The sequence below is a fragment of the Podarcis cretensis genome (assembly GCF_951804945.1).
Source record: "Podarcis cretensis genome assembly, chromosome: Z".
Classification (NCBI taxonomy): Eukaryota; Metazoa; Chordata; class Lepidosauria; order Squamata; family Lacertidae; genus Podarcis; species Podarcis cretensis.
Genome location: NC_137184.1, coordinates 44515946 through 44529319, shown reverse-complemented (window position 1 = coordinate 44529319; position 13374 = coordinate 44515946). Strand labels below are relative to the sequence as shown.

Below are 13374 nucleotides of genomic sequence, written 5' to 3'. Positions count from 1 at the left end.
GGGCCTTGACAAGTGCCTAGTGATGCCCAACCACTGGAGCCAACCCCTGATGCAGAACAGCCTGGTGGACTTTAGTCATATGGAGAAGCAATCTAGGAGCTCAGAGAAATGTGGACTGACCCCTGACATTTCTTTAGAGAAATGTATGCAAGTGAGAAAGATGGAAAATGCCTTTCAATGTGGGTGCACCAGCTCATCTGTTGCTTCCTCCATGGGCCCTCTGTGTGAAGGATCACAGAGAATATGAAGCCGTGCTATCTATGTACTGTTTCACGTTCACCTTTAATCATTTGATTCCTCTGGATCACTCAACTGTTGATGACTTTCCCATCTTTCCGCAACCTGGTGCCCTGTGGACATTTTGCAAATGCAACACTCACCAGTTCCATCCATCATGGCTAATGCTCAGGGGTGAAACAGTCTTAAAACATCTGGAGGGATCCAGGCTGTGGAGAGCTCTGCTAAAGCAAAAATCAAGGCCAGTTTCATTAAGATGTGGTGGTAGGGAGGTCCAGGAAACCCACAAACACATATTCAAGATACAGTTCATCTACTTTGTCTTCTCTTTTTCACATAATCACCAGAAAATAGCTCTGTATAGACCTAATCCCCACAAACAGCTGATGGAGTTTTAATGCTGTGTCTGGAGGGTACCACTTGTTTGATGGGATGCTCCTTCACAGACACAGACAAAATTGCTGCATATAGCTGATGAGATGCCAGGAGAAAAGGATCTAGCAAAGCCTTCATCCTGGAATTCTAAGGTTCTGTCTTTGTGGGCTGCCACCTGCATTTTGAAGGCATATAGGCCTGTCACAGGTTTATTGTCATTCCATCTACTGTTTGTGACAACCCGGTCATCAACGAGCCATCTGCTCAAAACTTCTCCAAAGATAGGACCTTCTTTGCATCAACATGCATCCTTCTAACCTGCACTCTCCACACCATAATATGACACCAGAAGAAATTCAAGCAATGCGTTAAAAAGATGGCATGTGCTACAATGCAAGACAGTCTCTCTTCTGTAGACACACCAATACCTGTTTACTGGCTATCAAAAACATCTTTTAACATTTCTACAGCTCTTTGCTCAGTCTGTTATGCTAATACAAATTAAGCACAGAGGAAAAATCAACAGAAAATTTGCATTATCTCCTCTGCCCCATCCGTCCAAAATATGATTCAAATTTGACTACCTCAACTAGGCCTGAGACATCACAGGGACTGAAAGCAGGTTCAGGAATAGATTGAGCTGAAACATATCTGACCAAAAGTGTGACACCACTTTAAACTTGTAGACTGTGGACTACAACTGTACACTGGTTGCACATTTTATGCCTGCTATGTGGCTTTAGGCATAGAATTAAAATGTCATTCATTCTTAAGGAACACAGCTGATGGGATGGAGCCCACGCCATGAGAAGCCTACTAAGGAACCTGAGTGAAGCTGACCAACTACATTAGGTTGCTCAATGCAAAGGCCCAGATAGCAACCCACTCCACATACAGAAGCTGAGCAGATGAGCAGTTAAATCAGGCTTCCTCAACCTCAGCCCTCCAGATGTTTTGAGACAGCAGTTCCCAGCATCCCTGACCACCAGTCCTGCTAGCTAGGGATCATGGGAGTTGTAGGCCAAAAACATCTGGAGGGCCAAGGTTGAGGAAGCCTGAGTTAAATGTTGACCAAAACAACATGAAAGCTAGCTTAACACTGTAGTCCAAACTGCCTGAAACATACACAGCTCTGTCCTCCAATACTTCACTGTCAGTTGTTCACTGCTCCACCTGGCACGTGCATGCTACACTATCCAACTAATTCTGCAAGCTGGTGGCAATAGCAGCATACATTGCATGAGCAGAGTAGTGCATGTACATGTACAATGTGTGATAGACTGCACGGCCTGGGCTGTCTGTCTTTCCTCTTGCTTGCTCCATTCAAGGGTCTGTCTCTCTGCTTAATGGTGGAGCAGGCCCTGTGTGTTACAAAATTATCATTGAAACCCACTGCATATCACCAACTCTGCTAAGTTAGTGATATCTCAAAACTCAGCCTGCACAAATGGTGGCCTACCAAGTGGAATGTGACCCACATGGGATGCACAGAAAACTGCATATCCTTCAACAATTCCATGGAGAAAAGATCAGTACCTAAGAACTGCCCCAACACAAACACAAAAACTGCACATTGGTCTTCACCAATTGCTTGACTTCGGGATTGAGCAAATTGTGTCTCAAAGGCTGATGTTGGACTTCATCTCCCATCAACTCTAGTCCAGGCAGCATGATCAGTTCTCAAGGGTGATAGGATTGGTAGTCCAGCAACATGTGGAGGGTAACAAGTTCCCAGTCCCTCAGCTAACCCGACTTTCTTTTTCATTTTGCAAACAGTGGCTAGCTAAATAATGGGCTCAGTGTGTCTCAGCAATCCTCCTAGACCATAGGTAGCCAGCATTGTGGTGCCTTTGGGATATTATTGGACAACAGCATGGCCAATGGCCAGAGATGATGGGAGATACAGTTGCTCCATCCCATCTCTGTCTGCTTATGCCCCACTGATTTGAAAGCCAATTGTCCTTTGCATTAAGTGCATGCTAAAAGGCTGTCCTAAACTAGGTTATCAACAGTTCAAAACATACCTTGGTAGCTGCATTGTGCAGTGGTTGATGATGCACACACACACATACATACATGAATGTGCACTAGAGGCAAAAAGTATCCCTCTTCCACTTACAGAACTTTACTTGTTAGAGACCAGGATAGGTTGCAGAACCCTGAACATATCTAGCAACTGACACTAACTAAAGGTTTAAGAAAGCACCACCAAACGACATAAAAATAGGAACACAGACATGCCAAGTGATTCTTGGGAACTGGAAAACAGAGTAGCACTGTCCCTGGGAAATTGCTGCGCACACCCACTGTACATTTAAAGCACGCCCACCCAGGAATCTTGGGGACTGTAGTTTACCCCTCACAGAATCCAGCACCATGAACAACTACAGTCAGTGGCGTAGCGTGGGTTATCAGCACCCGGGGCAAGGCAAGTAATTTGCACCCCCTAACCCATGGATTTGCGCCCCTTAACCCGTGGATTTGCGCCCCCTAACCCGTGGATTTCCCTAACCCCCAGATGTTGCGCCCGGTGCGGCCGGCCCCCCCCTGCACCCCCCACGCTACGCCACTGACTACAGTTCATAGGGTTATTTGACCTATGTGCACACGATTTACATGTATGGTTGTGCAACCCTCCAAGTAAAGTCTTGGAAAACCTCCTGTTGTTGGTTCCAGCCTGAAGCTGGAAAAAAACAACCAGTGATGGTTTACAGACATATGACAAACTACAATCAACATTACACACTTTACAATAGGGATGGGGAAGTCATGGCCCTCCTTTGTTTGATTCCAGATGTTTTCATCATCCTTGTCGGTTTGGTAAATGGTTAGGGATGATGAGAGTAAGTCCAACAACATCTGGAGGGCCACATCTTCCCCATCTGCCTGCAAATCTTCATACTGTATACATGGTCAATGGCCAGGGATGATGGGAGTCATAGTTCAGCAACATCTGCAGGGCTAAAGTTCCCCAACACCCAATCTGAGTAGACTTAAGAACAAAATGAAAATCTAATGGAGTCCGGGTGTTTCAAAACCACTAGCGGCAACCAGAAGCATATGATATATCAAAAGGTTTAGAGCAAATCTACCTAACTCTGTACAATTCTCTTGGAACAAATCTTAAGTAAGATCACCTGCTAATTTCACAAGCGTAGTACAGAACATAATTTTATTATCATTATTATTATTATTCGTCTTACACCTGATCACATTGACTTTCAAATAAATCTATACATTTCATCAACAGTTTCTGTTTGGTATATTGTTCTTTTTTAAATTATACTGAATGATTAATGCACCTTTGTGACCAGGAAAACAAATCAGGCATATTTAAATACATATTGAGGAGTACATAATTTTTTTCCTATTTAGTATACAAAGTATTTCATAAATATGAATTATATTACAAAAATAATTTCTGAAACGCTCACACAGCAAGCAATCTTTTTGAAAATTTTGGATAACCTCTAGGGGTTTGAAAGGAGTTTCACATCACTGAGAATGGGTTAACAGGGGTTGAGAAGCCACAGAGTAGTCCCACATCAAGTATTTTCTTCCAATTGTGTACACCACCATTTTTGTTTTGTTCATCAGCTTGGGTTGAGTTGGTTCCATCTTATGCCAATTTGTGGTATGCGTCAGATGGTCAAATTGATTTGTAGGGATGCAATGCATGGTATATTTTAAACAAAGATCTCTGCACAATTTAACATTATAAATCCAGCGGTTTCAAGATGCAGGCCATAAAGGTAACCAATTTTACACATACTATCGACTGTTCTTTCTTTTGCATGCTTTTTAAAAGTTTTTTGTTTTGTAAAAACTTTTTTTCAGGTATTCTCTAAAACAGTGCTGCTTACAACATCACACACCATAGGGAATGGTTATTTCCAGTTCCTCCACCAACTTTTTAATCCATGTGCAGATGGATGACTCAGCTGAGTACACTAACAGCGGTACCAGTTTTGTTCCTGTTCACTTTTGCATTTGCTTTAACAAATCACAAAGTGATGAAGAGTTTTGCAACTAGGGTACAAAACATATATGCCTCTTGAGGTTAAATTCAGTGTAATACGTGTATAAAGCAACACTTTGGCAATAGAGTTTTGCAGTAAACCCCTACAGGATTCCACAGCGCAAGAGTTTCATGAAATAATATCTGTTTGGAGCAAGTTTTATCACACACCCATAAGATCACCTGCCTCTATGCCTACTGGTTGAATATCTATATGGAAATTAAAAGTCAACAAAAGGCACTTGCATCATTAAATACAGGTCCTCTGCAGGATATAAGATTGCATGACCTACATTTTATTCAGTGCTGTTTGTTCTTCAAGGACTTGCAAGTAGTCTGGTGAGCTCTGAAGTTTCGCTTTCAGCTCAAAATATTCACTCTTTCTTTGCTCAACGACTATTTTGCTGTGATTACCCCCTATTAAAGATTTCTTGTTTTTTCTGTCTTGCTGTTTCTCTGGATACCGTATTTCAAAGCCACTGACCCCTATACTGTTGTATTCTTTTTTACTTTCAAGAAAATTTTGAATAAAGACATTGGAATCCCGTCCTGGGAATAACTCATCGAGTTCGTCAATTGTGCTAAGTCTTTTCCTGCTATCCATGTGCAATAAATCTTTATCCTTTTCACTGTTGTTTCGCAGAATGACCTTCTGCCCTGATGGCTCGGCAAACATGAAGCCTGTTTCTGTTTCCGTTAAGCCACAGGCATGGCTTTTGCTCATCTGCTCAATGGTTTGGGGGATGAAGGCCTCTGCCCCCAGAGTGTCCTTCTTGTTTGACATGTGATCATGCTTCCGAAGCTGAAGTTGCATGGAGCTGCATTCTGGATTCCCCAGACCTTCGTGCTTCACTGACGGTTTCTTGTTGCGACGGAGGACAAAGACGAGAAGACAGAAAGCTACAAAGACAGTCAAAATGAGCACTACCAATATGCTTAAGATGAGGATAGACAATGGAACAGGACCACCTGGAGGACTACGAATGGGGCCCAATGGTGTTGTAAATGTGACAGAGGGTGCAGGACTAGTGAAAACAGCAGACTTCAGAAGTTTGGGGCACAGGATCTCATTTTTTAGGGTCTTCAGCTCCATGTTAGCAAACTGCACGGGCGTCTCACATCTCAGTTCCTTCACCACGATGCCGTCATTGAGCTTCTCCAGCCACAGCTTCAAAGCAACCAAATCGCAAGTGCAGTCCCACGGATTCCCTTCCAGATCAATCTGTGTCAGGGATTTCAGATGATCGAGCACACCACTTACAGGCAGGTACATGAAATGGTTGTTTCTCAAGTTCAACCGAGCAAGGGGAGCCCCAGAAAAAATGTAGGCTGGCAGACTCCGTAGCAGGTTGTTGTTCAGGTAGAGAAGCTGCAAGTTTGGCATGAGGTCAAAAGTGCCTGCTAAAATTTCCTTGATGACATTGTATTCCAAATACAGGTACTGGAGATTGTGGAGGCCAGCAAACATTTCGGGACTCAGCCTCTCAATCTGATTGCCATTTAGATACAATCTCCGCAAGTTTGTAAGGTTGCGGAAAACCTCCCCTTTAATGGTCATGATCCTATTGCTGCCCAGGTGGAGTAAATCCAGCCCTTCAAACTCTGCAAAATCAGAAGTATCCACATCCTTAATATAATTGCCATTGACATGGAGTTTCTTAGCATTCAGCGGCTTGGGGGTAAGCTCAGCCAGTGACTGAATATTTCTTTCTTGACAGTTGACACTTAATCCCAAATCTGAAGGATGTGTTTTGCAAGTGCAGGGGTGTGGGCAAGGTGTCAGAGGTGGCACTCTGGTCTGAAAATTTACTATTTGACTGAGATTACGGTTGGAGAGTGATTTCCCAGCGACTATCCCTGAGATCTTGGAAGGGTTTGTCGTCTTGGGAGGCTTGGTTACCAATCTGTGCATGGATGTTTGTGTTGCATGGCCATTAGGTGTGCTGTAACCAGGTTCAAGCTGTGATGGAGGCAGGATGCGCACATCAAAATCACTCCCTGTTCCCATGGAGCACAGCTCTTGCTTGTTGGTTTCTTTCAAAAGCCTCCCATACAAATCGCTGGGAGTCTCGCAGATGGCTTCCCCGATGTAGATGTTATAGGGCATGTTCTCCAGCCATGCCTTCAAAGGCAACAGATCACAAGTACAATTCCATGGGTTGTCCTCCAGCTGCAGCTCGACGATGCGGCCAATGTGCTCCAGAACTCCAATGTACGGCAGCTTCTGTATTCTATTCCCACGTATATCTAGGTGGGTTAGAGAAGCAAAACGGAAAATATTATCAGGAAGGAAGGCAATCAGATTGTCATTAAGGATGAGGACTTTCAGCTTGTGAAGCTTATTGAAGGCTCCTCTTTCAATATATTTGATTAAATTGTAGTCAGCTTGGAGATACTCCAAGTTCTCGATGCCAAGGAAGGTGTCAGCTCGGAGGATCTTTAATTCGTTGTTGTTCAAGTGCAACTGCTTTAACGCACTGAGACCTAAGAAAGCTCCTCCCTCAATGTTCTGTAATTTATTGTTACCCAGCTGCAGGGACACAGCATGAGTAAAGTTAAGAAATGTATTTGGATACAGGAGGAGGAGGAGGTTGTTCTGAAAATTGAGGTGATAGAAATTAGACCAAGGTGGTTTCAGCTGGTTTGGTCTGTAGACTGCAACCTTTTCGCAGTTGACATAAAGTACATTCTCCACCGACACACAGGAGCAAACATTGCAAATTTCCACAGATGAGTCAGTCTCTGGATCCGTAGAAGAAGCTGGGCTGGACAACACCAGAAAGAACCACAGAAGCATCTTTTTTTGTTTTGTTTTAGGATCAGCAATCAAGCCTACTGCTCCTGAACAAAGACAGATAATCTACAAAAGAAGGAGGACAAAGATAGAATATGTTTCAGTAGTAATAATTCCAGGAATAAAAAATAAAAATAGTACTAATAGTAAATAGGTGAACAGCACACATTGAGCTACTGTTGCTGAACAAGAATAGGTACAGTACAAGGACAACATAAAATGTATTGCGGCAATTCAAAAAAGGGCACAGATGTACCTTGCATTTGAAATTATAACTCTGATCAGTGTCTATCCATCCATAGCTTCAGCTTCTCTTTTTCAAATACACACAATACATGGATACAGTGCATTACTCTGTCTTGTGTACGGCGTGAATACCAAAACAGAATGAGCCCCCGCTAAACTGCATTTCCATTGTAATGTATGCTTAGCATTCCAATGCCGGTCATTTTGCACATAGTGAGAAGGATTTGGATCACGTATTTGGAAGCAATGCATAATCCATTCCAAAGGCAGGAGAAAGAGAGGCAGTGTGTGGGGCGCGGGAGAGACAATCTAGCACAGAAAGGCAAAGATGCAAGCGGGAGTGAGCAAGGAATGAATCTAGGGAAGAGAAGATGGTCATCTGCTCTTACACAATGCTCATTGCAAATGCATGCTGTCCCCCTATTGATTCTGAGTTCTGTGCCAGCCATTGATATGTGCCTCCTGTTCTTTTTTTAGATTTATGCTAAAAAGCCCCCCCCCCCAAAAAAAAATGCAACCCAGGAACATTAACTACTCCCCCTCATAACCCAGAGGCTACAGCTCTCTACATTTACAAATTAACAGTGCTTATTATCGGTGTGTGTGTGTGTGTGTGTGTGTGTGCGCGCGAGCATCCACCATCCCAAAAGGGCATCTTAATCGGCAGAGCAAACCAAAGTCATAATTCACTAGGCTGAAATCCATCCAAACTGTCCAGCAACTTTTATCATGCAGAACCTTATATAATTTGCCCCAAACCTCTGCATTCTCACAGGAGGTGTATTCCATGAATCTTACACATACACAAACACACACATCTATGGCCTAATCTGGCAGCAGATGTGCATTCAAGTTTTATTTCAACACAGGACCCTGCCTGACCTCCTGGGGGAAGAAGTTGCTGAACCGCATTTGTGACATTTAAACATTTGGGTTGCCTTCTTTATGAAGGAGAGAGAGAGGGAGAGGGAGAGAAGAGAAGAAAAATGAGTTGCAATAAAATAAAATAAAATAAAATAAAATAAAATAAAATAAAATGGGTTGCTAAGGAAGTCCAGGAGTTGTCTTGGAAGATCACAGAATGGAACTTGGGGCTGGCGGTGTTAGAAAAAGAAGGAAGGAGAAGGAGAAGAAATGGGGGAGGAAGGGAAGGCCAAGGAGAATTTGAAGGATGAAAAGGATGCAGAAATCTGTGTCCAGTGGGGAAGAAAGGAAAGTATATGTGTGATTAGACCAGGACAGGAGTGTGTAAGGAAAGTGAGTAAGGAAAAACTGAGCCTGGAGAGAAGGTGGAGGTCATGGGAGACCAGAAGGGAAGAAAAATGGAGAGGAGGGTGGGAATCAGGGATGAATAGGGGTAGAGTGTGGCAGACGGAAGCGGGGGTATGAGAATCAGAAAGAAGAGTAGAAAAGGCAGGATGGAAGAGGGAGGAACATGCAGGCTCGGATCTTTTGGGGGCGACGGATACAGCGAGGACTGGGCAACGTGGGGGAGGTTGAGGGAGCGTTGGGATTCTTTGGAAGAGAAAGTGGTGGCGTGGGGAAGATGGATGATGGACGGAGGTCTGAAAAATTCGTAGAAGGACCCTTCCCATGGCACTGAAGGAGGCCTCTGGGGCACGATCGAGGAACGGAGAAGGTGACTGCTATGAGATGGAAGAGGGAGGCTATGACTTGAGGAGGAAGAACCCACAGCTGGGCTGCCTTCCGTCTCCCCCCCCCCCACCCGAAGCTGGCGGGCTCCCTGCCCGGTTTCTCCCTAGGGACGGTGGCAGCGGTGCGGTGCGGGGGGTGCTCCACCGCAATGCTTTGCCGCAGCCTTGCCGCTCCCGGATCGCCTGCCTCCGGCGTGCGGGCAGCTCCCTCGGGGCGCTCGGAAGAGGGTCTCTCTTTCCACCTCCTCCTCTCTTTCATACCCTCGCGGTCCGCCCGGGAGATAGATAGATAGATATATCGGAGCGGAGGGCCGGCGGGGAAACGGGTGGGTGGAAGACAGAGTCAAGCGCCCCCACCCCGTCGCTCCCAAAATCAGTTCTCTCTTTCTCACCAAACAAACCCCTTTCACGTGGATCTCCAGAGGAAATAGGGAGGGGGTGAGACAGAGAACTGCAAGCGACAGATCCATTTGCAAAGGAGAAACCGTCCCTCTGCACACACTCCCCCCATTGCTGAAATGCATGCAATCTCCATCCCCCGCGCGCTTTTCTTATCTTGGGCAAAAGCCTACCCCTTTTCTCTCAACCCCCCCCCCCCCATCCTTACCTTGCTTAGCCGCTTCAAGCTACCCAAACGCGGCTTCTGGTTCCTCTGTCTTTCTCTCCCTTTCTCTGCTATGCAGTTTCTGGGGTTGTCTCTCTACGTGATGGGGACTTCTGTGTGTGTGTGTGTGTGTGTGTGTGTGTGTGTGTGTGCTTTCTCTTCTCTTCTCTTCCCACCCCAAAACACACACACACACACACACACACGAGACCCAAGCAGGCTACGGAGCCCCGTACTCAGTGCCAGCTCTCCATGCGACACAACGCAGGGCACACAGAGAAAGAATCGCACGAGCGCGCACCCGCACCCGCACACGCGCGCACACACACACAAACACACGGATCAGGAAAGGAACCAGCTAAACACACACACACACACACCAGCAGGCAGGGAGAGCAGAAGGTGCGCAAAGGCGCGCGCGCGCGCGCACACACACACACACAAGCGCCCGGCGTCCAAAACGCACTTGAGAGACGCAGCCCAGAGATGCGCTTAAGATGCGCGCGAGCCACAAGATACAGCCCCAGTGCAAGAGAAGATACGCGTACGTACAGAAACAGGACCGACAGTCCTCCATGCAAAACTCTCACATATACGCCGAGCAGGGACACGAACCGTGGAGGGGAGGCGAGGAGACATTGGCGCACGCACGCGCACACATACCCCCCAAGGTTACACCGGCAAAAATATATATTCACACGTTGCACGGGAGGATCGCGCGTTCTCACGACCGCACGGCCTGGAGAGAAGGGCGCACGGCGAGCCACACGCCGCTGGAGGTCGTGCACACACGCTGCCACCCCCTGCACACTATCTCTCTCTCACACAAAAGCCACTTATCAGCAGGTCCACCTAGACGGCAGCCCGCGGCTCTAGGTCCCTCAGTCCAACCGCAGGAGAGTTTCACGCACTCTCCCTCTGCGCTTTGAGTAATCCTCTTTTGCATAAAGTCCAGAGAAACCTCAAGACTCAGAGACCTCGTCCACACAACCGAATATATACTTCTTATACTCATAATAATAATAATAATAATAATAACAACAACAACTCCACTCCCCCACACCAGACACCTCTCTCTATCCCTTAATACACGAAAAAAGACGAATACCTAGTTTGGCGGGGAGGGAGAAGCAAAAGAATCACAGGCACAGATCCACCCCTGTCCTCCACACCAGTAAGAAATACGCGCCGCTAAACCACCCCACCAACCGCGCAGTTCCTAGCTTGGGTGCTTTTTTGGCGGGGGAGGGAGGGAGGGAGAAGTGCCACCGTACCTTCGTCCAGTTTCCTACTCAGTCAGCTGGAGATGGTGGAAATAAAAATAAATAGGAAGAAGATATGGGTGCGGGAAAGCCCTTCCGGAGCCCACCGCTTGCCTCCTAAACGAAGCTGCCTTTAAGCGAGGAGTTGGGATCCCTGTCGCGTCATCCCGAGATGGATCACTCGAGGTTCTGATGGAGCTGGACCCCCCCCCCCCACGCACAGAGAGCGAGCGATGCTCAGCGTCCAGGTAATGCAGAGAAGAGTGGAAGGCAGGCGAGGCGGGGGGCGAACGAGGAGGAGGAGGAGGAGAACGAGGAGGAGAAGGAGAAAACGCTTCTAGCAGTCCTTCTGACCTAGGTGACTAGTCCGTCTTGTTCTCGGGGGACACGTTCTTGAGCTTTAAGGCTTAGTGTCTGCACCGCATCTCACTAGAAAACGAGGCGGGGTCAGTAGTGATACTGGGAGAGAGAGGAGGAAAGGAGAGCGTGAAGCCTCTGCTCCCATTCCCAATGCTCAAGAATTTAACACCCCTTCCAACAAGCTGAGAAGGGCGGAGCAATTCTGCAGACCTCGGTTCGCTGAGAATACCAGCCGCTTTCCTATTTCCCAGTAATAACTTTTTGAAAAATCTCTCTCTCTCCCTTTAAGAGAGAGGTTATCTGTGCAAGGAGGAATATATATACACACACAACACACACACATTCATATATATATGAATATATATATCCCACCTCTGCTCTGCTCTTTATGCCTAGGCAACAGCTGCAATATGATGGGGGTGGGGGGGAAACCAATTATATATTATTTTTAACACACATAAATATACAGCTTCTCACTCTCCCCCCTCCTTAGTATTCTTCTTCCCCTTGATGCAAAGTACAGTCAGCTCATTAAGAGACCACTGGCTTATTTTTATTTATTCTTCCCCTCCACCCCGCATATTTTTGCTTTGCACGCTGTAATATGATTTAAAGTGGCAATGAATATCTCCCGGAGCACCGGGACAGATTTTTCCCAAGGCAGGAGAAGAGGCAACTAGTCCAAGCAGAGAGTTTTTATTTAGAGATGTCAGATTGGAGAAGGGAGGGGAGGGAGGGGGGTTCTGAAGATGCAAATGTGCACTTAAGCCAGGCAAGGGGAAAATTGAGGGTTTTAAAGGAGCAGAGCAACCTTCCTTAACTATTTAGCCTTGCAATCAGCTCCACACTGACAAATGGGTTCATGTAACTGATATAATTTTGGGATGCTGGTTTGCATTAGGCAGGGTGGCCTGAGAAAACTACCACTGTTTGGCATAAATAATCTGCATAGTATTATAAATCCGCCAGTGTTTTCTTAGCACGTAAAAGCATAAGAATGCCATACCAGGCCAAACCAAAGGCCTATCCTTTTCTACGTGCTTCCAGAGTCTCTTACAAGGCAAGCTGTTTATTGGGCATTCATCCTGATTTCCTTGCACAAAAGCTCAAATGGGGTTAGGCTATGCCCATGCTTTACTGAGCATTTGCAGGAAGGTTATACAAATTGCTGGAAACCAGGAAGAGGGGAGTGCTCTTGTACTCAGGTTTCCCATGGGCATCTGGTTGGGATCTGTAAAGAAAGGAGGGTAGACTAGAAGTGCCATTAGGCTGATCCAGCCTGATCTTCTTATGTTCGGTATGACACTGAGCATGCATACTGATTTGCCTGTGTTGTGTCTATATATCTTCTAGTTCATCATACTTCCATTCCACATTTGCTCACTGCATTTCCCTGTTGCATTCCTAGCTACAAAAGGTGCATTGCTGTGGATTTGTTCTGAATGTGCAACAGATCACTTCAATCCACTTTAATTGTGCAAACCTAAATTTTCAGTATGTGCTCACATCACTTCCACAATATACTGACTTCAGGGAGGCCTACAAGCCTCACAGTATGAAACTAACCCACCTAGGCTAGTTGTCAGTTTCCAGCATCCAATACTCATAGATATACTGCTACTGATCATGTATCACTTTTGACAGCTGTTAATAAACTCTTCTTTTGAATTTCCAGGGGAGGAGCTGCATTAGTCCATTGTAGCAAAACAACAACAACAAAGCATCTCCGGGCACCCTAAAGGTTAGCAAACTTATGGTGGGTTATAGTTTTGTGGATTAGGGCTATGTATACTCATAGGGTTTGAAATACACAGGGTTGAGGT

The 13374-nt window shown here is 45.9% G+C and overlaps 1 protein-coding gene across 3 annotated transcripts; it reads right to left on the bottom strand.

Moving 5' to 3' along the window:
• Positions 1-3190: 3190 nt before the first annotated feature.
• SLITRK4 (SLIT and NTRK like family member 4) lies at positions 3191-11497 on the bottom strand. Of its 3 annotated transcripts, none has more exons than XM_079962732.1 (2): positions 11204-11497; positions 3191-7490 (listed from the first exon to the last, which is right to left on the bottom strand). In XM_079962732.1, the coding sequence occupies exon 2, from the start codon at positions 7425-7427 to the stop codon at positions 4920-4922; it is 2508 nt and encodes an 835-aa protein (XP_079818858.1). In that variant the 5' UTR covers positions 7428-7490; positions 11204-11497; the 3' UTR covers positions 3191-4919. The 3 variants fall into 3 exon arrangements, with proteins under 3 accessions (XP_079818858.1, XP_079818859.1, XP_079818857.1); XM_079962733.1 differs by lacking the exon at positions 11204-11497 and adding an exon at positions 11038-11155; XM_079962731.1 differs by lacking the exon at positions 11204-11497 and adding an exon at positions 9933-10929.
• Between the last annotated feature and the right edge of the window lie 1877 nt (positions 11498-13374).